Raw genomic sequence first — 27,628 nt, 5'->3', positions numbered from 1 at the left:
CTGACCTCTGACGACGAGCGTGTCCAGCTTAGTGGCGGCCGGCAGCCAGGGGACACATCTGCTCTCCGTCTCTGCTGTCATGCTGCCAACAGGGACTAAACCTCCCGGGGCGCAGACGCATTATGGTGATGCTGCCGGTGCTCATCTTCCTGTGATCATTAATCTCCCAAATATTCAGACAGACGCACCTTGGATGAAGTTTTTGTTGTTGTTGTTTTTCATTTTTGGATTTTTTTTTTTCCGGCCACGTTTGCCGTGTTTGAACTGGAACCGGCCACAGACGAAACCTCTCATGTACAGTGTTGGTAAATGTTCCCTCTCGGTGTCGGTGGGTCAACAGACGGACAGCGAGGCCGACGGAAAGTGGCACAACATTTATTAGAGGGCGCCGTAACAACACAGGATAACATGGACACATGCTCGTAAATGCCATGCGGGATCGGATGTCCACAGGCCGGCGTTACATGAGAAGCCACACCATTAATCCACAATACAATCTGAACAGAGATAACAGATCAGCTCTATAGAGAAGTCTCAGGTGAAGACAGGAGCTAAGGCCTAGAATATTTGGTCATTCTCTCAAATGCTACTTGGAGTAACAACTACTCTGATTAGATGATGTAAAATCTTTGGCACGAATACAATGGCCAAACAATGAATGGAAACTCTGAGGTCCAGATTGCGCAGAAAAACAGCTGGAAAATGCTTCCTACATATATTTTTAGCATTGAATTAAGTGTGTGTGTGTGTGTTCCCTTATACGTCTGTAGTACATAAAACAATAAGTAGAAAGAGGAGACTTTACAGTGAATATATTTATCAGGTTCACATCATCTACATGTCAGTCTTTGTCCTACAGTAAATTAATGAAAGAGCATCCCATTAGTACGTTCACATACATGATTAATACAGTCAACAGTCAAAGTATGAATGACCTCGTTATTTAACAAAGGCACTGTGTACACAAATCTACTTTTCTAGATAAATGGAGGATTACCAAGTGAAACCATTTTGGTTCTGTGAAATTAGTCGTGCACCCTGTGAACTCTGTTTTCATTCATCTTGGTCAGACAATGATTTAAGGGACCAATCACTGAAAGTTAAAGTGATCATATGACTTGTCAACAATTAAATTTAGACAATGTAGAAACAAAATGATTCTGCAACTGTTCTTTTAACTTTTCAGCACGTTTTCATAGTTGAGCTTTTGACCCTGAGTCTAAAGGTTTCTGAGTGAAGAAGAAAACTGCCAATCACTGAAAGACGCCTGTGGGAGTCTCCCTCATCCATCTGTTATCAGGCTGCTAACAGTTCATACTAATCACTTGTTTAAATCACTGGCCATTCTCGATGAAAGTCGAGAACATTTCATATCAACAAGATCATAATATTCCTGTATTTATGGGAAACCAGACTCCGGCAGAAGAAAACACAGTCGAGGTTCAGCGACAGAAGGGAAATGAAATTTGCGCCGACCACAGCAGCCACCAGCCTCCTGTTTATTTCACAGAACAGACAAAAATGGTGTGATTATGATATTCATAGCTGGTTGGGTCAGAAAGAAAAAAAAAATAGGAGGTTTCGATTCATAACGTGTGAACAAAAGCTCATTCAGACTGAATACTCGTGTTAAAATCCTGCTAAGAATCTGAATGAAACGAGTCCTGAAGCGACCGAAGACTTCGACCGTCGGCTTGTTCTTACAGCGAATGAGTGTCGGGTCAAATTAAAGTCTGAAGATGCTGTAAACTCACGATTTTATGTAAAAGCTCATTATATTCTGAGAGCCTAAAGAGGACTCGTGTATCAGGCAGCGATGTGGGAAACTGATCCGTTTTATTATGAGGTTAAACACGAATTTATGAGTTTGGAGCATATTCACACTTTAAGCAAACCCGTTTTATTTTCTCTCCCACTGTAACAGACGCCATGCAGAAATTAGACCTTCTGAAAAACAATCCGTGGTCCGTCTGCTCGACCCAGACACACACTTCACGTTCCCGTTACCGAACCGAGGACCACCTGAGCACGGACACCGTCAGCAGTGTTTACAACCCGGTCAGCTGCTCGTTTTCCAACTTGAACTGAAGGGAACATTAACTTCCTGCTTTGGGTGCGATCACATACGTATTTTCTGAGTGTGTGTGTGTGTGTGGGGGGGGGGGATTACCGAGGGGGTCAGTCTTTAAAAGTTACAAACACGTTACCACATGTGGACATAAGGAGGACGAACACGTGAGGAGGAGTAACAGAAAGAGCCTGAACGTTTAAGCAGAAGTGTTCAGCCGCCTGCGGGCCGTCCAGGAGCTCTTTAAGGCTGATCGTCTCTACGTATGGCTTCGAGTTACGCGGTGTTCTTGTTTCGCCGTTGTACCTGCCTGTGTGTCGGGACACGCGACAGAAGTGAAGCGTAAACACTAGCGTTAGTATAAGCAGATGTTCTGAGAACAATATATAAACATCATCCATCTATAACACAAATCCAACTAAAGCCAAATCGCCGTCCTCAGGTTTGGGCACTTGAGTGGTGAACAGGCACTGCACGTCAGAAAGAGAGGACACTGGGAGGTAAGGATTATCATACACGTGACTCAGATATCACCGACAGCCTGATGTACTGGACGAGTTACAATCACAGTGAGTGAGGATCTGTGAGCATTAAGCGGTTTGTTAATATAACGTGTTAGAAATAGAACTAATTCTTCTTCAAGAGGAGACTTTAAAAAGCAAAAAGGGAAGAAAAGTCACAACTGTAGCCCTGCGCTCCGCCTACTGCTAGGTTTAGATAGGAACTGTGATGAGGAACTGTGTGATGAAGAACTGTGATGAGGAACTGTGTGATGAGGAACTGTGTGATGAAGAACTGTGATGAGGAACTGTGTGATGAGGAACTGTGTGATGAGGAACTGTGTGATGAAGAACTGTGTGATGAAGAACTGTGTGATGAAGAACTGTGTGATGAGGAACTGTGTGATGAAGAACTGTGTGATGAAGAACTGTGATGAGGAACTGTGTGATGAGGAACTGTGTGATGAAGAACTGTGTGATGAAGAACTGTGTGATGAAGAACTGTGTGATGAAGAACTGTGATGAGGAACTGTGTGATGAGGAACTGTGTGATGAGGAACTGTGTGATGAAGAACTGTGTGATGAAGAACTGTGTGATGAAGAACTGTGTGATGAAGAGGTCGGAGCCGGCACACGTCGCTTCCACCGGGATTAAACGTCAAAGCAGCTGAAAGGAAAGCGTTGCTCTCTGAACTCCCGGCAGACATGTGGACCGCTGGAGTCAAAGACTCCGGTTGGTCCTTCGTCTACCTGGACTCTCCGTCTCCTTCACACACGCAGCTCTGCTTTGGATGGAGGACTGAACAGGACTGCATCATATAATCCTGGTTAACTAGTGCAGTACAACAAGGATGAATGCTTCTAAAAACTAAATCTAAAAACAAAAGAAGATACATACAGTCTGGTCCTTCTGAAGTAAGGCCCCAGGTTTTTGTGTTTCCTTTACAAAATTAAAAACCTCTTAAAAAAATATAAAAAAAAAACAAAAAAAACTCTTGGTTGGTGTCAAGTGTTTCTGGTCGAAGGCAGTTGCATAACGGGTCACAGGCTGAAGAAACTGTTTTCATGCATGAGGCAGATAACACGGCAAAAGATTGAGAGGAACGAAGTCTCCGGCCTGATTCATCAGTTGGCTGTTTGGCACTGTGGGCTGGTCATCTTCTGGAGCAGCGGGATCTGAGGAGCACAAGACAACAACGATCTCAGAGGAACAGAAGGGACGAGCGCTCACAACAACTACAACTAGATAGTTCTTACTCATGAAATCTGAAAGGAGAAGATGCAGGTGATGAACAAGGTTTTTTGTGGGTAATATTTACCTTCTGATTCCAGTATATATATATATATATATATATATATATATATATATATATTTATATGTATATATCAATAAGAACGACCAGAGAATGTACTGCATGGAAAGCCACATGTTTTTAGCGTGACTTCAGCGCCCCCTGAAGGCTGATTACAGGTTTTTGGCATTTCATGAAAGGATTCACATCCAAATATTTGCAAATATTTTGAGTTGTGACCACTCAAAATTATAATGCGTCTCTAATCCGAGCACAACATGTCACTAAAAGCCTAAATGTGGTTGTGACCACGGTGAGCATTAAAATGAATTACAGTCGCAAAACCTTTAAGCTAATCAAAATATGTTGCGTACAAAATATGGTGCAGATTGGATGAAAACTTTGCTCCTGCTTATGGCTAACAATACAACACTGATATATAATCACCTTATAACCTTGTTGAGCAAACAGTTGCCCATTTACACAACAAGATTTTCTGTTTTCAGGTTAAAAGTCTTATGCAGCGTTCAGAACGTTGTAAAATCAGTGAAGACGTGAGTGACGGAGCAACGACAGGGCGGCGGCAGTTTAGCAGCACGGAGGGGCGTCGGGGTTCAGCTCAGGTCCTGTGGTCAGCCGTTATAATCATATTTCATAACGCTAAAAATCAAATCTTTGGAAAGGCAACAGTATTACGAGGCTGCTGTAAGATCCAACCACCTAAAACCTTCCAGCAGCCATGAGCCGAGTTAACAACTGACCACGAAGGCAACGTAGAAGAACTCCAGATTTAAGATGTACAAAAGGGGTTCGGATGAAATACATGAACTCTGGTGGAGACCGGTGTCGCGCTCACCTTCGTCAGATCCACTCCGGTGAGGGCGTGGACAGAAACCGGCAGCTCGGCTAACAGACGGTTCACCTCTCCTGTCACTCGGTTGCCGTCCCCACTCAGGATCACGATCTCGTCGGTCCTGGACAGCGGTGCCGCCACCTTGCTGGCAATCTGGAAAATCACAGCGACAACATGTTTGACATTTTAACGACAAAACACTCGGCCCATTGCCCCCATCGATATCTGAAGACTGAGGAGTTTCCAGATGAATAATGTGGCAAATACACTGATGCCAAAGTAGAATATACAGTATAAATACAGGGTACGTGGTACCTGCAGGGTGTTTAAGGCAGGCGTTTGGTTAATTATTAAAGAACCACATGTGAACCTGTCAGGCGTGTTGAGGAAACACGAGAGATGGCATGTTTGGAGGTATTGATGCGAGCGGATCGTTTCTCCTCCTCCGCGGCTTCTTGTTTACAAAAGGACGTGACAGCTGCAGCGTGTTTTAAAGCGGCTCATTATTTAAACAGTGACGACTAGTTGGTTCATGTTGGAGAATAAAAATATGTACAAACTTCAGAACAGTTAAAAAAAAAAAAAAAAAAAAAGTTTGAATAACGCCAGCTGCTGCTGATTGTTTTCCCACACGATGTGTTCAGTTGTTCACATGGAGAAGCTGTTTGAAGAAGACGGTGACTGCGCTGAGGACGCATGTCGCCGATGGATGAATGTGTAGCACACCTTGGGCAGAGCCTCCAGGACCAGAGCGATCTTGGCAGCCTCGCCGTACTGCATGTAGGAATCCGCTTTCAGCCTCATCTTCTCGGCCTCCGCCTTCCCCACCGCTTCGATGGAGGCCGCCTCCGCCTCACCGATGCAGCGGATCTTCTCGGCCTCCGCCTGCGCCGTCAGCACCGTCTTGATCCTGCGGTCGGGTCGGAGAAGCACCAAAAGCACTCTTTAGTGTTTAGTTACATTAGCAGTCACTCCTGCTGTCAATCAAGTCAATCGATCATATTTAAAGTGGAGGATCACTTTACACACGCTTGACAGTAAACATATGAATACCAGGATCATAACATACAGTAGGCCACTAAAATAACACAAATTAAACTCATTGCTTTTCTGTAAAAACAGCTGTATTCATGTTTATCCTTCATGAACATACAACTTGGACCTGCAGGTGAAAAAGCTCAATTTGCCTGCTGTGTTTCTGGTGCTGATGTAAAAACACACTTCAAGAGCATCAGAAAGTGTCAAGTTAAAAACATAGTTGTTATTTGTGTTGCTTCAGAGCATGTTTGGAACATGTTGAGATGTTTGCTGGAGTTACTCTTCTGTCTCCATATGACTCTTTAAAGACGCGTTTCTCTAAAACAAAGAGAAGAATCTGCGGTTCTTCACTCGTTTCCTGTTTCTCTCCTGATTCGAGCTGGTTTAAAAAGGTTTTGGTGGTTTTCCATGTGAGCTTGTGTGTAAACTGGCTGCCACTTTCTTGATGCTGTAGTTCTACAGGACGGAGTCACACAATGGTGTCGTATTTAATCCAAACGGTCTCTAAATGAATAAACACCTCGAGTTGTGGCACAATGTTTGCGACGTTATATCCAGTTTTGGATGTTGCCGCATTGTTGCTCCTAATTAAAATGTTTTTCTGTGGTTCGTAGGCGATCTGACGGGGTCGGACTCACTTGTGTCCTTCGGCCAGCTGCTGCATCTTGTAGGCTTCGGCCTCGGCAGGTCTCTTCACGGTGGCGATGAGCTCCTTCTCGGTGCGGTCGATCTCCTTCTCCTCGATGGTGATCAGCTTCTTCCTCTGCACCACCTCGATCTCGATCTCCTCCAGGCGGATCTTCTGCTGCACTTTGGCCGCCTGCAGCTCGTACGCCAGCTGAGCCTCTGCTTTCTGGAGAGGAAGAAGATATTTTCATAATGTTTGACTTTCACCTTCGTTGACAATATAGTGACCCCCGGTCATTCAACTCCTTACCTTTGTGTTCACTTCCTGGTTGAAGGAAGCTTTCTGCATTTCCAGCTCTCGCTTGGAGTCGGCCATTTTTGTGTCTGCGATGAACTTAACATCCATCATTTCTTTCTTACACTCGGCTTCCTGCAACAGACAGGGTACAAAAGAGAAAGATGACAGACGGATTAGGAGCAGTTTCTGAATGGGATTATAGCTATTAATGAGCAAACGATGATTGTTTTTTTTACTTTGCTCTTGTTTGTAGTTTTAATATCCTCCTACCCTGATGCCAGCATCTCTCTCTGCCTCGGCCACTCCGATGTCTGCATCCCTCTGCACTGCAGCTGTCTGAGTTTTACCCAGCGAGCTCAGGTAGTCCACTTTGTCATACACATCCTGTCAGGAGGAAAAAGATTACAGCTATCGACAGGAAATAAATCCAAAAATAAACTTGGAATGAAGTGAGCTTGATGTTCTCCGCCTCGGACCTTGATGGTGAAGCTGAGGATCTCGATGCCCATGCGGCCGACATCAGGCGCCGCCACCTCTCGCACCAGGGTGGCAAATTTGTCTCTGTCTTGGTAGATCTGCTCAACAGTTAGGGTGCCTGAAAGATGTGGTTAGAAAAAATGTTCAGTGCTTTCTAATCCAAACGCTTGTCATATAATACGTTTCATCAAAAATGTAATACGTTGACAACAGGTGCCCAACATGGCCGCAGGACAAAATGCTCAAATGATCCCTCACATAGTCACAGAGACACTTTATATCATCAGTTTGTGACTCTCTGTGAACAACAAAAAGCAATAAACAAAACAAACGCAGTGTCCGTACAGGTCTGAAAAGCTACCCACCGAGGATGGCGCGCAGGTGACCCTCGAGGGTCTGCAGGATGACGCTCTTGATCTCCACCACCGTCTTGCCCAGGAACTGTTCGCAGGCGTAACCTAGCAGCTCGTTTTCTGTCATCACCTTCACCTGGTGCCGACACGGACACAGACCGTCAGCTGAACACACATCCACGAGCACGGACACAACACGACACAAACACGGGCACGCACAGGTGTGGCACGCATCAAAACACATATTTGCTTTCGGGGCATCATCCAACAAACGTGGTCTATCAGATCCGCTCCCACCCGTTCACTCTAACACCATCAATCAGGTATCAAACAGCTGAGACGACGAAGTGAAGCAGGACATTCACAATAGGAAACAAAATCGAAGGATATCTAACAACGTTTACAACACATTGCTGACGGCGGTGGATAAATCCTGTGTTCTTCGAGAGATTTTTGGGCCCAAAGACATCAAACTTGCAGTCATGCATTATTGATATTGATTTGGTAAAAACAAGCAAGTGTGATGAGCTGCTTTGGTTCCCATTTATACATGAATAAGGACTATGAACGCAATATCAAAGCAGCAGCCGGCTGCACAGCAGGTGACGCACTGGAGGGCTGCATAAACTCACTGCTGATCACTATAATGTAATCTGGTACACAGTCACCTCGCCTGCTTTAACGGCGTATCGACATGGTGCAAACTCTTTATGGCCCGATAAATTACCAGTTCACGTGAAGCCCGCCGAGTTTATATCTTTTAATAAACTCAAACTAGATGGGAAAGATTTGATCCCAATGACTTTTTATATACACCATAACACCTCTGCACGACAGAAGAACAATTTCAGGAGTATTTTTGGGGAGCTCATGTCTGTGTGTATCTCCTCTAGATCATCAGAGTAATGCTGCAGTCACAACACGAGTGCCTGGACTTTCTCAGTGCAGTCAGCAGCACCCTTGAATATAATCTGTGGCCTTTTAATGTTCCTCGTGAGCTGTTAGAGGCTTCATGCTGGTGATCAATATCAATAAATGCAGACATAAATTTGACTTCAAATCTGTTCTTTGGCCTTTATGATGACAAGCAAAGTTTATAATGTAATTTTTTTTAATAAACCTTTTGATGCACAGAATTAAATGCAAAGATATTTCAATATAGTTCTATTCACAGCTAATTACACTGAATAAAATTATATCCCTGGTAAAACAACAAAACCAATGAACAGGATCATTCTAATATAAAGGCATTAAAGGAGGGAAAAAAAAATCACATAGAAACACTACATTCAAATAAAACCAAAGGAAAATGAAAGACAGCAACCCGAGGTTTACAGGGTACACACAGGGGCAATCAGCTCAATTAGACAAGAAAACAGTCAAGAAACCAAAAACGGAGAAAGGAGGATTTGAGTAATATTGCAGTCCACTGGAGCTGTAAGAAAAAAAACAGAATGACCTGGGTCCTTAGGTGAGAGGTCTGCACACGGTTTTGTTTTGCAACATGCACTCATACCGGGAATGAGGGCAACACAAAGTCAGGAACGATGGTCGTCATTCCAAGGAAACACTTGTGTGAAAACAGAAAAGGCCGCAAACCAGAGACACAAACACACACAGGCCAGCTCAATCAGCCAGCAGGGGGCGCCGTGCTGAGGCTAGCGCTGCAATCAAGCACTTGTGTGTCATGATAAACCCTGAACTTCCGATCTGCTACCCCCCCACCCTCCCAACCGCCTTGTGACACCTCCCTTTTTCCTGCCTCCTCCAGACCTTAAAGATACAGAGTGACGGAGGAGATTGATTTCCTCAACTCATCTTTAAAAGGCCAGAAAATACACATCTCTCTCTCTCTCTCTATCTTTTTTTTTTTTTTACAGGATATGGTCCTGTGTTTGGTCCCTCAATTAATATGTTTTTGCTGCCAATTGACCATTAGGCTGTCAAAGTAGACAAAAACTATCCTACTGAGGGTCACAAGGCAAAATGTGATAGAAGAATAGGTGAAGTTAATATCTTAGATTAAGATTTCCTTTGACTTAATTCTGCTGCGAGCCCCCCTCCAAGTCTACACGTTTACATCTCTTTAGGTTAGGAAGGACACACAGCTACTGTTGCCATGGGACACAAACTCCACAAAGGCTTTGGCTTAAGTTGGACCAATCAAACGAAGGCCATGATGAGCCTCTCTGTGAAGTAATCTGTGTGAAAGTGAGGGGTTGTTCAGCTCCAAACAGTGGGCTCATTGTCAGCATACATGTAGGAAAACAGGAACACTGGCATGACTGTGGCCAAAAATACAGAACTGATAATGAGGTAACATCTTTTAAACACAGGAGAAAATGCTGGCATGCAGACAATAAAAAAAAAAAAAAATAAGGGGGCGGGGAAACAATGTTATTCGAAGTGGAAGAGCTGAAAACAAGTATAACAAGTTCTTAAAGAGAAAATCCACCAGAAAAAATAAACTATTTTACTTTTCACTACACTTGTTTAGAACCGAATCAAAACTTAGTTTTTACAAGAACAAGTTTTGGGAAAAAAAAAGACCTCAAGGACTCTGACGAAGGCTGGGATTCACTTTGTGGCTCAAAGACACTTAAACTCTATTTATACTTGACACAAGCAGTTAACAAAAGCGGTCATGGAAAGATTTTCTTTGTGTCCTTACTGAATTAGGACACTACTCCTTCTATTTCTCCTTCTATTTCGCCGTCTTTCAAGTCGCACGACGCTGTTGTCACTACCAACAATCTCCAACAGCATCAGAAACTAGTGGGAGAAAACACAAGCCGACCAATCACAGCCTCGTACCTCTCTGAGCAGCCGGTGTCTCTGTAGGTGCACGTCAGTGTGGCACACATCACTCCTGCAGTTGCTTTGGCAAACCTAATGCAGCGCTTTGACTCCTCTTTTTATGGAAAGCACAATCTGGTCTTTGTCTGCTTGATATAAATAAATAACATCGTTGTTATGTACTCTGTGCCCACACTGCTACCTTTTGTTTTGGAAGTGAAGTCCCCGCGATAGAAAGCAGAGTAGACGTCCAGTGAACCGTATTTTAAGGTGGATTTTCTCGCTAACATCTTGAAGTTCGGTGGCTAAAAACAAAAGTTAATTTTGGCACGGAACAAGGCAGAGCGGTCACTTTTTCATAATCAAGTCTGAACAAAGATGGACTTTTAGATTGAATGTAATCCATATAGAATCTATTCTGGTGTCTAAGATGTCAGGTTACGTCCTCAAATTTAGTGTTTTTGAGGAGAAAGGGAGCACTTTTTGAAAAGTTTACAATTAAACAGCTTTATTATTTTTTTTTTAAATCTATGGTCGAGCAGTAAATTTCAGACGCTGGTTTCAGATACTTTGGTGTCATGACTCCCGTTTGTTCTCCAGTGTCCTCCTGCCCTTTGTCATTTGCTCAGTTTACAGATATAAAAGGTAGCGGTGGGTCAAGGTGAGTGTACATTTTAGGAATGCTGCACGACAACACAAACTCTTGTCTGATGGACCCACAGACGGCACGTTTTGAAAATCCAACACCTGCAGCCACAAATTAAATATTTCTTCTTTTCAAATTTTTGAGCAAATGTTTGACTTTTGAATAAAAAGTGACCGCTCTAGGACTCGGACAAACAAGTAGCAGAAGCAAAAAAAAAAAAAAAAACACTGCGATAAGACACCGAAATGCATATCAGGCTCCTGACGGACCCCTTTTCCTGTCACGCCAGGACCAAGTTCACGGAGACTGAAAATACCAGCGTGTCAACGACTTATATTAATCTGGCTGTGCTGCAGCAGGTACCAGTGACATGACAAAATACAAACCAGGAAGTCTAGTTTACCAAACACACCCTGAACTGTGTCAATTCACGCAGCCTCCGTATTCAGTGAAAAGAATAAGGAGGCCGCATCTTTTAACAAAGTGTTACCGTCAGTCTGACTGCAGCTTGGTCAGATAAGTACGTTTATTCTGCTCAGACACGAGGGTGAATCATGCAGACAACAATGTGTGTGTACGTGTACCTTAACATCTTAATTAAAAAATAAATAAATAAATAAAAAATACAGGTATACGCATGAACTTGAGCCCTCTATGAATTTTCACCTCGGCTGTGATCATGGGCAGATGCCAGAGAAAAGAGAGGGGTTGGGGGGGGTGGGGGAAAAGGTGTGGGGAGGAGGTGGGGGGGGTAGTGAAGTCTGAACTGGCATTCCCAGAAAAGTGTGGTGATTTACCTGAGCCACCCCAGTGACAGTAATAGCTACACCCTCCGCTGTCTCTACATCCTCACACTTGGGCTGCAGGGTCATAATCTCAAGCGTTATCCTGTGAAGAATGTGGAAAAATAAAAAATAAAAATTGACATGTTCGCAGGGAAAGCAAATGAAGGGAAGGAACAGAACACAGGAAAAGAAAAACAAAGAAAGTGAAACCATTCACCCAAGGACTCCAGATCACCAACAACGGAGCAAAATGAGATGCCATCGAGTGTTTGTTTTCAAGTGTTTGCCGTATTTCCGAAAGCAGCTTTATTAAATTTACTGAATTGGTCTTTTGCAGTGGAATCATCCGATCCTCTTATTATAAACTTTCTATAGCATTCATTTAGTGACCCCGTTGCCAAAAGTGACTCAGAGCTCAGTTTGTGATAGCGGACTGCCTCCGTCTGACTGCAGGAGAAAAAAAAGAAATGAAGGTGAAAACACAAAGACATCGTTAGCTGGTTAGTTGGACCTTTTTCCTTCGTCTTCCTTTCGGCCTCGAGCGCTGGCCGCGGCTTCTTTTTTTTTTTTTTTTTTTTGAGGGGGTGGGGAGGTGGGTCTTTTTAAATGCATTACCTGAGCCACCCCCGTCACATCCAGGGGAACACCCTCCGAGGTTTCGATATTCTCACAGCGACAGAGGATGGTCATAACCTCCAGAGACATTCTACGCAGGCAGGCGGGCAGGCAGCGGGGATAGCAGAGGCAAAACAGTAAGTTGAACAAACAGCTGTTAGGAATGTCAGTAACCAAGGTGAAGAGGAGGAGGGCAGACAGAGGGGGCAGAGGACACAACCTGTCACACTGGTTTTTAGCCCCGATGGCTGTGTTTGTGTGTAACGGCTGGTGACACCTCGTACAAAACGGGAATTGTAAAAAAAAATTTTTTTTAAAAAGAAGCTAATCTTGCCTCTCTAAATACACGTTTAAAATAATCTGCGACAAAGAACAACATCCATTCAAGTCGGTGTTGACGGGATTGTTGGTCCCGGTGGCTCGTCAAGATTACGTTTGTATGGCGATTTAACAGGAATGTCCTTTACAAACAATCATGTCCTCCGCTTCCATACCCGCTCAACCAGACTGTTTATGCAAGATTATGTTTCAGAGCCGAGAGAAGAGACAGAGACGTTCTTTTATAATAAACACCGACTCGGATTCCTTGTTGTTGGTCAGCGTCGTCGTCGGAGTCAAAGACGCGAGAGGCTGACTGCAGCAACACTTGGAAAAGGAGGTTCTCTGGGTTTACGGCTCCGCCTCCTTTTCTTTCCAGGAGAACTGAATCAATGAGTCACAGGCCTGGACATGAACATGAATACTGCATCACGAGCGGGAAGCCGCACTCCCCCCCCTCCTCCCCACCGCTTTTATAATGCTGGCCAGCGATGGGCTTGTGTACACAGGAGCTTTTAGCAGAAGCGATCATCACTCAGGAGAGACGCGACAGCATCTCGTGTTCTCCTCTTCCAAGAAAGCATCTGAAACGATGACTAAAGAGCACGAGACCGAAATGGAGGATGAAAACCGGACGGGAGGAGATTCCCGAGACAGCTCGCCTCCGAGTGCAGGCAAATCCAGGGAATCATCAACTTTTGCATTTTGCTGTCAAGGTCTACCACTATGTTGCCTAGCAACTAAAGACAAAGAGCAGCACTTAAAGTGAAAGGGGAGGAGGGGGGGGTTAGGGGGGGGGGGCCTGAAGGAGACACAGTAAGGGTGAAACATCAATACCAGACAAAGCAAAGCAAGTTAGCAGAGACACAGAGGCAGGAAAATAAATAACAAAAGATTTAATATCTGGACCTCCAGAGATAAAGAATTTGACAACAGGTGTTTCGAAGTGTTACGGTGTGCTATCTGGCATGTTTCCAAAAAAAAAACAGGAGCTTTTCCGGTTTAGAGCCTTTTGGTTTAATTACACAAAGCCAAAAGGGTTTAGTTGATTGTCAAAGCTGACTCTGAACCCAGTGCCCCAATTTACACACATTTTCGAGGAAGGTGAAAGTGTTGTTTGTTTCTGGATTGAGACGAGACGTAAATAGGATCACACTCAAGAACTTGTTTGGTTTCAAGCTCTGGCTAAGAGAGAATTATACACGCGCAACTTATTTGTTGTTGGTCATTATCAAACCAATAACATGTGCAACTTTTCAGGTCTATTTTACCCTTAATATGTTTTCTTTCAGTGGTTCACAGAGTTCAGCGGACTACATGTTTATTTCTCTCCTCACCATTATGAACCATTTGTTTATCTTTCCAGTGTTTTCACTGAAGCCGGTTTGTTGGCGCTGCGTTTGAAAGCAGCCGCGTTTCGCCGCTACGTTCACACACTTGCTTAACATTCGTTTTTTTTGTTGATATCGTTTGTCTTAATTTAATAACTTCTTTATTCTTCACTGAACAGTATAAAACATAGGAAAGAGAGAACGGCCGTTCCTCTCGTCTTGATAATAAAAACGTTTTGACTCGACATCTGTGCGTACAAAAGACATTTTTCAAGGTATCTGTAAATACAAACTTAGAATATCCACATTTTATTGCTACCTAGACATTGAAATTAGACCACTTTCAACATGAAAAGTGAGATGACAAAAAAAACCCGTTGTAATTCAAAACGTAATTATAAGCTATATCATTATCATTTTAACAAACTCCACGAGTCAACAGGGCCATCTCCCGAAATCTTCCATTTCCACCTCTGCAGCTTTTTGTTTCTGTCGAACATGTAAATCTTTAACAAGTCAGGAATGTGTTTCCATTTTTAAAAGGCTCAATATTAATGCTAAAACAGATGGGCTCTGCATTTCTTGGCAAATATCACTCAGCCTAAACTAAACAGTGTATTTGTTAGAAGGTTTTTTTTTCCCGAGGGCTGCACACATTTTCAGGTGTAAGTGTGTATTTACGGATGGAGATGTATTCTGCTCCAACATTAACCACAGTGCCAACGTTCAGCATTACGAAGGCCAATGCTGTATGATCCACTGACGTACTGGTGGGTTTTTAAAGTTTCAACACAACAATGGAGCTCATTATTACAGAGTTCATGAGCTGCATGTACATCAAGCTGCATGTACATCACACTTTCTTACACAAATAAGGAGGATCAACTCATTAAGGGCTTTGGATTTGTTGCTGTGGAGAAAAACTGAATTTTACCAGCATTATCCCTAAATTATATCTATTTAATAAATCATGAGATGAAGTATCCTGTTTGTGTGTTCAATTTACACAGAAACACGCCAAGACTGACTAAAAGAGGAAAAACTGTTGAGGAGCACGAACGTGCTGAACACATATAATAACAAACTAGTCGATGGATGTTGATAAATCTTGTTTTAAGAGGGAAAACTTTAGACGTGTGGCTTTATAAAAGTATTTATAAAAAATCTGCTTGGTGTCTTGAACACTGATGAGAAATTTCATAACAAGTTGTCCAGATTTCTCTCCTTGGACTGACTTGTTTTGCATATTGTGATAAAGAGAAGCAAATTCGTTGTGCAGTAGCAGATTGTGCAGAGTCTCATGATCTGTTACTGAAGGGCTGAAAGAGGCCGGAGCAGACAGGTCTTACCTCTGGATGTCGGAGATGAGCCACCAGGCCCAGGCCCAGCCTCCCACCACATACGTCTTCTCATCGGAGCCACAGCAGCCACCTTCGGAGCAACACAGAGGAAACGGACGTCACGTGGCTACAATCGATGGACAAAATGTACCAGGCTCATTATGGCCTCCCTGTTGTGATCGATTGAGACCCTCCATATCACAGTAACGGATTCAACTAACCACTTTCTTGGTGGAAAACAAGCAGCGGCTCATCTATCACATGCGTACATGATGTCTGCATGCACACGAAACACTTCAAATCATACATTCAACACTTTCACATCGACACAAATCAGCGCAGATGTTCTGTGGGAAACAAATACGAATGACCCAGTTTTCATGTTTTCAGCTGGTTTCCAAGACGATGATCATGTGCCGTTTAGAGTAATGAAACCCCGCTCTGCTCCATCTTCCCACCACAACCCATCGCACTGTTTGTTCTCTGTCACGCTGGGAGGACACAGTTTGTCTTGGATTTCCGGTGCCATCTTTAATCTCTTAAACTGATTTGACGTTACATCTCAGTCTGTTTTTCCAGCTCGAGCATGTAAAAGATGCAACGCTCTTGCTGTCTGAATCTAAAAAGCTTCTCCCTCTCTAGTTTTGACGTTCTGCACGACTTCATGTTAAATGCCACGCACACCTGGCGCAGCATGTGGCTCATCTGACTGGTGGTTTATGTGGTGAAATGCAACACTTGTACAGTATCAAACTTGCACGTCACAACCAGCTTCCTTGACGGTGCTCATGAATTAAATTAACACCTGAAGCACACACTTATTTCTACATGCCACACACACTTTCCCTGAAGGAACATTAACGGTACATATTTTGTGCGCCACATCTCGAAATTATACTGACAAGAGCTTTGGAATAAAAGCATCCGTTTCCAGATGAGGGTACGTTAAGTTAGGCAACACATACCATCCCCGGTCACCGGCCTCGGTCTGATGGTTTAATCTGCAGTGTTTAGTGTGACATTCCCAGCTGTCACATGTCAACAGACGGACAGGGGCAGGGAGGCGCTGGGCTGTCTTTACTAACAAATACTGTACCCAGCAACCACACATCACATCAGGGCGCAGTGACCCACATCTCACACACATTCAACACGCCGTGTTTAACATCTCCGATAACGGGATCATTAATAAAAACTCCTGATAAAGGTTGTTGTGACATTTAAAGTCTACTTTCTAACAAAGAAGCCCCTTAAGTTTCCAATTCCTCCCATTATATAAACAACGCTCTTTTCCGGCCCGATTGAACAACAACCCACAGGACGCGGTAGCACTACGATGTCCAAACCAGAGAAAGTACACATTATACTCATCACAACTGAGCAATACTTTGAACTTGTATTCGTAATGATGACCAAGTATGCTTGTCTGTCATGCAGTTCGCTTTGTTGCCACGATACCACTTTTTCTTGCCATAGACAATTCAATAAATAAAAGTGTGAACTCGTAGTGTTTGAATAATGTTCTTCTGATTTTCTTATCATGAATCAATTTACTTTAAATTGTCATAAATATCCAAACTTAGGACTGGAGGCTTTGAGCCCAAAAGATTTAAAAGGACCTGCTCTGTCACATGTTAATCTACATATTCATAATGCTGTTTTAATAAGGAGGTTTTGGGTGGGACATGTTTTTACTATGAACATCCACGTGTCTCCTGACAAATGCTGCCGTCAACCAGGCCGTGGACCTAAAGAAACAGTCGGAGCTACACACCATTTTAGCCGCACTAGTTTACTACCGGCATAACCGAGATTCCTGAGTGCATTCACGCCACAGAGAGGAGGGACTCCACGTCAATGAGGGAGAATTTGAAGAACTAAACAGTGTAGTTTAGTATTTCTCTGGACACAGAGTGGCGCATCCCTTCACTTACAACAAGAAGATAAGTCGGCATTATTTTAGGTTTTGCCTTTCACATCAGGCCAAAAGAGTCAAATCTGATTTAGCCCCCAACAATTTAAACACAGAGTAATTTCCTTTCACGTTGTTGAATTGGTTGGTCCTGGGATCAGGATGTAACGCTCACGCCCACTAACTCTGCTCTCAATCTACATTCCTCGACGTCGTGACTGACACGCTGCTCAGTTTGTTCACAATGGAAAATCCCAAAGCCGTTTTTTGTTCATCACAAGTGAATTAGACAGGAAGCTGCTCTTACAGATTCAGTTACAGAAGTTTCTCCCGCACCACATTGCCAAACCACCGTTTTAACGTCACAGCAAGAGTTTTAAACAGAGATAAAGGTCAGGGACTCCTAAAAGCAGGTCGAGGTCAACCAGGTCCATATCAGGTCAGATCAACGCTAAACGCAGAGACATTAATAATAGACCAGTCGATGACTCAGAAATTAAACACGGTTAAAAAAAAAAAACAAGTTTTGTGATCATAGATTTGACTTTTGATTTGTTTTGAGAATTTTGAATTAAAGAAAATCAGTACGTGACCAGAATTATGACACAAAAGGGGGCTCTCGCCTCTGAGTTTTATAAGGGGGCGCCTGAGGTTAGGCAATATCTTGTGTCAGGAGTATAAGAAACAGCTGATAGTGGAAAACACTGTGCTCAGACCAGACTGGAAGCAGGACAGTGCATGAGCCCTTCCCTGGTAATTCAATTACTCCAGCTGTATTTCTTCTGCAGCAGAAAGACACCACATTTCAAGAAATAATATATCATTCAAGAAACCAGCGTTTCTTCATCTAATGTCTCTCCTTGGCCCTATTTTATAATGATAATTAAGCTTAATATAAATGCCCAAGTAAAACCAAAATAAAGACACATGGGGAGCCAAAACTAAACCAACACCAACCGCAGAAACACAGGGACAACGCTTAAACACGTATTACAGCGACTACATGATATGTTTTATTAAGATTTTAGACTAAATAGGGAAAACAGGTGGATTTATTATGAAAACGGCAAAAAAATGTCCCCCCAAATCAACACATACGCGCTGGTACGATACGGTGGATGTTATGGCTCGTCTATGTGTTGCAAAAAAACCCGACATATTTGCCCAGATACATCCACACTTGGAGGCATTTATGAAACATGGACATGAGCCTAATCTCCCGGAGGGTGGGCGGCTGTCGACTGAGCTTCATCAAATGGTGGTTTGTTGTAATATTACGCGAAATGTTGGCATCTGTTTAGTAGCTACGAGTCTAAGCTACTTTCTGATTAAAGGTTAGAGGGGTGTTTTGGCTGGTTGTGGTCCAGTTTCTTGTCCAAGTAGTGTACATAATGGAGCCCGACGCGCCGAGCAAGCGACAACACAACGTCCAAAAAAAAAAAAACACCAACAACGTTCACGTTACCTGAAACCACAAGGGCCTCGTTTGGTCCAACGGTGTGGCAGTTTCCCATTTTACCGACAGAAAAAACGTGTGTCCACACCTACTCGGCGCATACAAAACTAATTGGTTTTATAAACTCTGTTTCCCCCTTGTCGCACAATTTCTGAATTATTTTCTTCACGCCCCGGACGACGAGTTCTCGTTTTTTTTTTTTTTTTTTTTTTTTTTTTTTTTTTTCAAAATGGGGACTCGAGAGTCTTCAGAGACGAAGCACTTCCGCTAATAACTTTCAAAATAAAGTGCTGTTGGTAAGTGCGCACTCAAATAATCATCGTGGTTTTATTTTCAATATTACAATCCTCTACTTATGTCCGTGGTTTACTGTCGCTTTACTTGATTGACCAGCTATCCCTCCCCTCTATGCGGCCCCTCCTCTCTACATCGCAGGATTAAGATACTATAATAATAAAATAGGCGTGGTTGTTTAAATGTCCCCTCACGCAAGTAAACGACACTCACTGTAATTTTCCTGAGTGGTTTCTTTATTTAGTGACCTTATCACATGATATTTATATAACTCGAGATCATTTACATATATAGTCAAAATACCTTCAAATGTATTATTATAGGGACTGCAATAGCCCAACTAATGCATTTGGGGATATGTAGGCTACTGTGAGACTATAAATCTGTGCTGTAACGTTTTAAGATTTACATGCTCACCCTCCACTACTACAGACTGAGTAAAAGCAATGAACAATCCCTATCAAACCTTCACTTCTAAACTAAGATTTGATGGGCTACGGATGGACACCCTGCAGGGCCCCTCCTCAACACTGGATCCCAGAATAGAGGACCTCCATAAAAATTACAACTTCCTGGGGAACTGTAACTCCCAGTGTCTGCATGCAAACAGGCTGATAAACTCTTGATGAGTTTGCAAATGCAGAGAAATGAAAAAATGTGCCAACATTCAGACTCCTGACCTCTCCTGACACTGGCAGAGTCAAAGTACTGCTGGCTTCGATCAGTCAGGTGACCCTTGGGAATTTATCCTGGGTTTATGGACAAACAAACAAATATCTTAAATTTCCACCCAAACAATACTTTCTGGCACACGGCAGTTCTTCCTCTCTGATGTTTCATAATTTCATATATTGTTGATGTGAACTTCATCTCCATGCTATGATATCCTATTTTCTAAATTCACTTTAATTTGAGTTTATCATGGCCTTTGCTAGTGAATACAGTTTTTTTTTGTTGTTTGTTTTTTTTGTGCTGTTGCTGCTGCAATACAGAAACAAGATGTGACAGGGCAGTGGGCCACAACTCATACCTATACAACCAGCATATGGATAACCTACACCACAGCCCCTGGAAAATGTGTCCCAGTATTTAAAAGCTGCATTTACAAAAATTCCTGTGGTAAAAAAGCATCACAACTTGCATTACAGGGCTGCAGGGCTGATTTCTTAGACTGACTGGGCAGGAGCTTCGGGCTAACGTAAGGCCCCAACAGGCTGGTGATGATGGTCCTCTAAATTTAAGGACACCTGCTCAGAAGGCAACAGAAGTAAAACATGGGCATATTTATATTTTGGGGACAGGGTTGAATGGGGAGTGGCATGGATGACTGACATCTGGTCTTCTTTTTTATCAATTTGTGCTGTCGCAAACTGGTCTTATGAATAACCATTACAACAGGAAGTACATTACAGCATCTCCACCCTGCACACACTTCTTCCCAGGCTTCTGTCTGATGTCATACGCTTTTTAATCAATCAGTTGATTTCTTTTTGATAGAAGTTATTACAACTAATTAGGTAAATTGGCGACAGAACAGTATGATTATTGGGTATGAAAAGAGAATCTCAGAAAGGCAGGGTCTCGCAGAACTGAAGTTGGGGAGAGGTTCATCACTCTGTAAAAGACTTTGTGGGAAAATAGTGCAACAATTTCAGAATAATTTTTGTCAATGTAAAATTTCATCATCTACGGTTCATAGTACCATTAAAATATTCAGAGAATCCACAGAAATCTCTGTACGCATTTCAGCAAAATAATGTCAAACCACATTTTGCACATTTTATAATAGCAGGGCTTCATTGTAGAAGAGACGGGGTACTAAACTGGCCTACTTGCAGTCCAGCCATGTCACCCATTGAATTTTGGTTATTATTTGGTGCATCATGACGCAAAAAAAACACATCAAAGGAGACTCTGAACTGTTGAGTGGCTGAAATCCTACATCAGGCAAGAATGGGACAACATTTATCTTCCAAAACTGCGGCAACTGGTCTCCTCAGTTCCCAAACCCAAGAGGAGGTGATGCACCACATTGGTAAACATGCCCCTGTACCAACTTTTTGGAAACGTGTTGCTGTCATCAAATTCAGAATGAGCATATATTTTTCATAAAACATCATTTGATATGTTGTCTATGGTCTAATTTCAACGAAATATGGGTTTACACAATTTGCAATCATCACATTCTGATGAAAAGTCACGACTTTTTTGGAAAAGGGGTTGCAGTTGGTTGTATTACGAGAGATTATTATTTTTAGGTCCTTCACCTAATAATGTTCATTTCACAATTTGCCAAATAGAGTAAATGTATTGTCTAAAATTTCATAATGACAATCTCAGGAGTGATATGTGAATAGAGGAAATCAATACATTTTCAACTGTACATGAGCGTAATTGCTAATACAAGCACAAACTAACAGATAAAAACTCTTTTAGAAAGCTGTGATGTGGTTTTGTTGTTCTTCATGGTTACATGTTTAAAGAGCTTTCACTAGCCATATCACTGCTGACCATAAAACATGAAGATTACTGTCTAGGAATATAAATTGTTTGTTAGAGAATAAATCCTGTCACTTTGCAGACACTCATTTTTTGTGTTGGTAACATCATAAAGTGGTCATAAAACACTTTTTAAAAAGTGTTTCATGACCTAGACCTCATAGAGATATATTAAAACCTATTAAGACATTTAAATACAAGTAAAGCCTTTCCAGATCCAGTTACAAGAGTTAGATTTACTTTTTAATCAGTAAAAAATGATCTATTTTACATGTTAAAATGAGCAAAAATGTACTCTGCTCATTGGATGCGGAAAGGTTTGAGAACAGGTTTTTTTAATCAGTTTTTCAAAATAAGAATCTGGAAATCTCTTTAATCCTTGTACTAATTTAGATCCACAAATCTGAGTCTTTGTGTTTTATAACACAAAGACACACTTTTTCCTGTTTGTGAGCCTTGAAGCTGCTTCATGCATGAGTGCTTCTGTTAAGCTAATCATTAAGGATAATAAAAAGGAAGGTTATATCACCCGGAGTCACTTAAATTCCACTCAACAGCCTCATGGAGTTGGGGCCCAGACGTGCGACAGTGGTGCCACAGGGAGCAGAAATGGACCAGCAGTTCAACAGACCAACATGGAGCAGGCAGATAGAGTTCACACTGGCTGGCATCGGATGTGCTGTGGGTCTGGGCAACGTTTGGAGGTTCCCTTATCTCTGCTACAGGAGTGGAGGAGGTGAGAAACCACGCTGACATTTCATCCTTACTTGTAGACCACCCTCTGTTCGTAGAGTACACACTGTACATATACATAGTGGATCCAAAGATTAACCAAATGTGCTGTTAGTGAGCGTGATTTTGTTCTGCAGTGATACTAATAACAATGAAAAGTGTTCAAATTGTTAAGAAACTTTTAATAAAACTTTTATAAAAGTCATTCTAGGTTTTAATTACCCTCCGACTGTCTTTGGTAACAGTCACGTGCGGCCTCCCTTCATAAAGTTATATATCTTTATTATTGTAAACTAACAATCCTGCCAATTGCACACAAACTAATGAGTATGCAAGAATTTGTAACACATATTATACAAGACACTAACTTTGATAAAAGTTAAAGATTAAAGGATGCCATAAAACAATTACAGCAAAATGTGTGACATTTGACTCCCATCACTCCCTGCCAGGTGCCTTTCTGGTGCCGTACCTGCTCATGCTGGTGGTGCTGGGTATCCCTCTGCTCTACATGGAGCTGACTGTGGGGCAGTACACGAGGAGAGGTCCTGTCCATGCTCTGGCTAGTGTCTGCCCACTGTTCAAAGGTACTTTGATCTTTATAAAAGGTGTCCAATATGAAAAAAAAATTAAGAAATGTCTGACAAAAACAAAACTCTTGACATGCTTTTTGTCTGACCTCAGGAGTGGGCATGGCATCAGTGGCCATCTCCTTCATCATGTGCACCTATTACAATGTCGTCATCACCTGGGCCCTTTATTATCTCTTCAGCTCCTTCCAGGCACCACTGCCATGGCAACACTGCAACAACACGTGGAACACGGCAAACTGCACCAGTCATGCTACTGGCAGCATCTACTCCTCCACAGCTAGCCAGGAGTTTTTCACGTATGTTTTAGTGTGTGTGAGAAACCAGCACTGGCTCTCATAATTACACAGCTAATGATTAGATTACAGACGCATTACAAAATTGCTATTGCTCAGCAGGAAGCTGCTTACACAATGCAAACTTTTGTTTCAGAGGTGAAAGGAAGTGGTTTTAAATACTCTGATAAAACATTAATGGTCAACACAACTTATCAGAGTCATGGGAGGGATATCAGTCCCAGGCAAGGTCAGTGATAAGAGAGCATTAGTCACATGTATAATGTGTATATCTATGTGTAGCTTTCTTCTGTGTGCAGCAGTTTTAGAGTTGAGCCCATCTGATGTTGGTTCTTTGATTTTGATGCTGGGGAAGTATTGGGTTTAGCTTTTCAGTTTCACCATGCTGAACATTTCAATGCACCTGCTTACCTTTTTCTTTTTTTTTAACAGCTCGCTGTGTAGACGGTGGAGTGAGACCTCACGTTTTCAGATTTAGGCTACTCATTAACTTGTGTAACTGCAGCTGGTGGATAAATGGAGGAATGGGTTCACTTCAACTTACGTGGGGAATGTTATCCAAGCTGTTTGTTAAATATTTGTGAAGTGTTTGGTGCCGAATGCCAAGCTGACACGTTAGTCAAAGTGCAGGGAGGACCTGTCGTTTGATTGGCTGTTATGAGGCTACAAAAAAAAAAAATTCAGGTTCCTGCTCACACATGATTTAAAGTCTAGAAACTCTCAGGTTTTTAAGCTGTGAAAGGAAACCTTAAAATGCAAAATCTTTTTTATTGTAAAGCATCATTGCCGACTTCTGCCACACAAAAGATAATGCTGAGGCTGTAGTGCTCATTTTAGAGGAAACCAATAGATAAAAGTTCCTTATCTAGTGATGTTTAGTAAAGAGGTGACCCACAAATGCGAACCTGCTGGTGGTGCATTCCTCCGGGGACCATGCATGTCTGAACAAATTCAATAGCAATTGATCCATTTGTACATACATCTGACATCTCATCTGCCAAAAGTAGAAAATGTCCTCCTCATGGTGGTATTAGTGGAAAAGTGAGGGAATCAACAACTCCATTTGGACTGATTATCTACCAGAATTTCATCGCCATCCATTTCGAGATTTTTCAAAACATATTCCCATCCCTGACTTTTAGATTGTGATAGAGAGATAACTTGGAAACAAAATGGGCATATATTATAGAAGATAAACTAGAATTTGTTTGGTAAATGGTGAATAAAATGTGGTGAATCAGAAACATTTGAAGGCTTAAAATGGACCCCTGTGGGACTCCACATGGTAAGAACTTCCTGTCATCATCGTTACAATTTTTTTTCACAAGTAAAAACACTCTTTTTATTAATGGTTATAATGTGTTCAGTTTTTAAGGGATAATGGCATGATTATTGTAGATTGGGATAATTTTTGGGTAATAGTTGTGTACCCCTTTTTTCCCTTTTATTTTGGTGTCTCTGAAGTTATAAGATGCTGGGGCAGACCAATGGAGTAGGGGAAATAGGAGGGATGCGCTGGGAGCTTTTCTTCATCCTCATCCTGGCTTGGATCCTGATTTACTTTTGCATCTTTAAAGGGGTGAAATCAACTGGAAAGGTGAGTGAAGAGAAAGAGAAACTGAGACAGAGATGAAGAAATGGAATAATGGATAAACAGTGAATATCATCCTTTTTTTTTTTTCTTTTGTTTTTTTTCTGTGTGTGTAGGTGGTGTACTTCACTGCTCTGTTCCCGTATGTTATTCTGATTGCCCTGCTGATCAACAATGTGCAGCTTCCTGGAGCGATAGAAGGGATAACCTTCTTCATCGTGCCGGAGTGGGAAAAGCTTCTCTTGGTGGAGGTAAGAAAGAAGACGGAGAAGGAAGTGGAAGTAACCACTGGTTTATAGGCATTGATAACATGGGCTGGCAGTGATCAGTAGTAATCAGTAGTTTGGATGAACATCCCTCTGTGTTGCAGGTATGGGTGAATGCTGCAGCTCAAATCTTTAACTCCATTGGGATTGGTTTTGGCTCCCTCCTGGCCATGTCTAGCTACAACTCCTTCAACAACAACGTCCTCAAGTAATCAGCTGAACATCCTCATTCTCTCATTTTTTCCCCCTCTAGAAACTGATATTAAGTAAAAAAAAAAAAGTGATATTCAGAACATCTTCTCTCCTCACAGGGACACACTGACAATATCCATAATCAACTCCATCACCAGTATCCTGGCAGGTTTTGTCATTTTCTCAGCCTTTGGGTACATGTCTCATCTGCAGGGCATTCCTGTCAGCGACCTGGCTGTGGATGGTAAGAAAACAAAACTACTGATAAAAACTGGATACTTACTATGTAGTTGATATTTTAGATGAATCTAATAGTGATAAAAAATAATGCACAATTTAATCTGTGTTCACGCTTGTGGGTTTATAAGTCAGTATTATTGCAAAGACAATGCTTTGTGTTCTGGTCCTGTTAACTGTTGAGTCATGTAAGTCATTTTGGCAGCTGTAAAATGTGGTGCATTGCATTGTGGGATTGTTAGAAGTTCCTTGAATTGCTTGCTCAGTCAGCTCTGATGTACCTTATTGTGTGTTTGTAGGTCCAGGACTTGTTTACGTTGTTTATCCACAAGCCTTTGCCAACATGCCGGTGCCTCAGCTGTGGGCTGTGTTGTTCTTCTTCATGCTGCTTTGCCTCGGATTGGACAGCGAGGTAACTGGAAACTTCAATGATGATTAACTGAAGAAAGAAAATCATGTTATTTGCACAACTCTACAATATGACCCTTTTTTGCCAGTTTGCAATGGTTGAAGTGATGGTGACCAGCATCATGGATGAACATTATCAATATCTGATCCGAGTTTTCAAGCGGAAGGAACTCTTTGTTCTTGCAGTTTGTGTTGTGGCCTTCCTGTTTGGGATTCCTTGTATCATGCAGGTACACACTACCGTACATTCTAAACTTTAACCAAAGCAAATTGTTGGACCCTTGGTCTCACTGACCTGCTGTCCTAAAGTGTGTGTCTCTATCCAGGTGGGAATCTATGTTTTCCAGCTCATGGACCATTACACTGCCATAGTGTCCATCATGTTTCTCGCATTCTTTGAGGTTGTAGCCATCTGTTGGTGTTATGGTGAGAAAATGTTTTTTTTGGGGGGTTCGTCCCCCCACTTTATATGATTCTGCACTTTTACACCAACAGACACATCTGAACACATGGTATGGCTGTTTTTAAGTGCAACAAATGTTGATTTGAATTACCTTTTTATGTGCAGGTGTGAACCGACTTTCAGCCAACCTGAAGGAGATGACTGGAAGGAGCGCACACATGTTCTTCAAACTGTGCTGGCTGATTGTTGCTCCTGTGCTGATCTTTGTAAGAGGACAGGAGATTCTTTTTGACATCAATATGATGAAAAGATCCAAACAACTGAACTGTAAATGTTTCGTCTTGTGGCAGGTCATCCTGGTTTTCTCCATCATCCAGTTCAAACCGGCCCGCTATGGCGACTATGTCTTCCCTCCCTGGGCTCAGGGGGTCGGTTGGGGTATTGCCTTGGCCTCCATCATCTGGATTCCTTTGGGTGCCATTCACACATTGTGGGTGCTGCCTGGTTCACTCATTCAGGTGATGTGCTGTATATTTACTATTTGCCACGTTCACGTAGAGTCAAACTGTGTTAATGTTTTTGGTACATTTCTCCCACAGAAGCTAAAGCTGTCCATCACACCGTTCACACTGGATGGAAAGTCAAAAATGGCTTATTATGAGAGGGGAGGAAAGCACGGACAGACCGCCATAGCTGTCATCAGCTCCGGCATCGAGCTACCCGAGAAAGCTCCCGTTCAGACAAACCTCTGAAACCTCAGTGTTGTGCACAAACACAATGTCCACCTCGCCGCCAACTGTGGCAGATCATTGCTAAGCTCAAAGTTAATCATCAATTAATGCATTCCATTAGTTTTAAATTTTAGATAAACATCTGGTCAGAAAATCAAACAGAGGTATGTGGAAAAAAAAGATTACATGATTGTGAAAAAGTGCTGCTGCCTATCTGCCATGCAGATAATCTCCTAAACTCCTGCTTCCTTTTACTGTGTGCTTATGTTTGATGCAATATGCTGTTTTGGAATAACAGTGTTTAGATTTGGTTATTGTGTGCATCATCAATGTTTGACTACCACTTCCTTGTTTGCTCCAGAGGACTTCCCACAGTTTGACTGCCATCATTCATGGACTTTACTTTGCTAAGACTGCCATCTTTTGGCCGTCTGTTGACACAGTCTCTGGTGCTTTTCTCAGATTTAATACGGACTGTTTTTACAACAAAATAACAAAGTAAAGCGAGTGTTTAACATTCTCAGCTCCCAGCTGAACTTTTATATCGAGGGACTTCCTTTAAAAATATAAATCACTGTCGATTTATTGTTGCTGACTCATTTATTAGGTCAAATGCAACAGGGCACTGCTGATAAAAATGTCATGCTGGTAGTTAACAGACCAGTACACGGGTCATTAACTGTA

At 42.3% G+C, this 27,628-nt stretch overlaps 2 protein-coding genes across 4 annotated transcripts; one reads left to right on the top strand and one right to left on the bottom strand.

Annotated features, from left to right (window-relative positions):
• Nucleotides 1–359: 359 nt before the first annotated feature.
• LOC138196662 (flotillin-2a) lies at nt 360–18,929 on the bottom strand. 3 transcript variants are annotated; one of them, XM_069146937.1, is made up of 11 exons: nt 18,715–18,929; nt 15,347–15,428; nt 12,349–12,439; nt 7,519–7,642; nt 7,153–7,271; nt 6,947–7,060; nt 6,689–6,808; nt 6,390–6,604; nt 5,440–5,623; nt 4,717–4,866; nt 360–3,744 (listed from the first exon to the last, which is right to left on the bottom strand). In XM_069146937.1, exons 1-11 carry the CDS (start codon nt 18,761–18,763, stop codon nt 3,694–3,696), a joined length of 1,299 nt encoding a protein of 432 aa, XP_069003038.1. In that variant the 5' UTR covers nt 18,764–18,929; the 3' UTR covers nt 360–3,693. The 3 variants fall into 3 exon arrangements, with proteins under 3 accessions (XP_069003038.1, XP_069003037.1, XP_069003039.1); XM_069146936.1 differs by lacking the exon at nt 12,349–12,439 and adding an exon at nt 11,746–11,836 and having other exon boundaries at nt 18,715–18,927; XM_069146938.1 differs by lacking the exons at nt 12,349–12,439; nt 18,715–18,929 and having other exon boundaries at nt 15,347–15,426.
• A 3,130-nt stretch (nt 18,930–22,059) lies between these two features.
• LOC138196020 (sodium- and chloride-dependent GABA transporter ine) lies at nt 22,060–27,628 on the top strand. Its single transcript, XM_069145679.1, has 13 exons — nt 22,060–22,234; nt 22,683–22,817; nt 22,915–23,119; nt 24,581–24,713; nt 24,824–24,958; nt 25,078–25,181; nt 25,285–25,409; nt 25,702–25,814; nt 25,900–26,040; nt 26,137–26,236; nt 26,379–26,479; nt 26,564–26,731; nt 26,813–27,628. Exons 1-13 carry the CDS (start codon nt 22,060–22,062, stop codon nt 26,963–26,965), a joined length of 1,788 nt encoding a protein of 595 aa, XP_069001780.1. The 3' UTR covers nt 26,966–27,628.

The sequence above is a fragment of the Embiotoca jacksoni genome, unplaced genomic scaffold (genome assembly GCF_022577435.1).
Source record: "Embiotoca jacksoni isolate LCO1_2020_lvr unplaced genomic scaffold, fEmbJac1.0.p SCAF_13, whole genome shotgun sequence".
Classification (NCBI taxonomy): domain Eukaryota; kingdom Metazoa; phylum Chordata; class Actinopteri; family Embiotocidae; genus Embiotoca; species Embiotoca jacksoni.
The sequence above is the reverse complement of the archived record's forward strand: the minus strand, read 5'-3'. Positions and strand labels throughout refer to the sequence as shown.

Excerpts from the sequence above, each read along its gene's own strand:
- LOC138196020 (XM_069145679.1), top strand. The coding sequence starts at position 22,060 with ATGGAGTTGGGGCCCAGACGTGCGACAGTGGTGCCACAGGGAGCAGAA. Across the intron at positions 22,235-22,682 it reads CTGCTACAGGAGTGGAGGAG|GTGCCTTTCTGGTGCCGTAC; the intron begins GTGAGAAACCAC and ends ACTCCCTGCCAG. Across the intron at positions 26,480-26,563 it reads TTGCTCCTGTGCTGATCTTT|GTCATCCTGGTTTTCTCCAT; the intron begins GTAAGAGGACAG and ends GTCTTGTGGCAG.
- LOC138196662 (XM_069146937.1), bottom strand. The coding sequence starts at position 18,763 with ATGGGAAACTGCCACACCGTTGGACCAAACGAGGCCCTTGTGGTTTCA. Across the intron at positions 7,061-7,152 it reads TCCTCAGCTTCACCATCAAG|GATGTGTATGACAAAGTGGA; the intron begins GTCCGAGGCGGA and ends TCCTCCTGACAG. Across the intron at positions 6,605-6,688 it reads ACCAGGAAGTGAACACAAAG|AAAGCAGAGGCTCAGCTGGC; the intron begins GTAAGGAGTTGA and ends CTTCCTCTCCAG.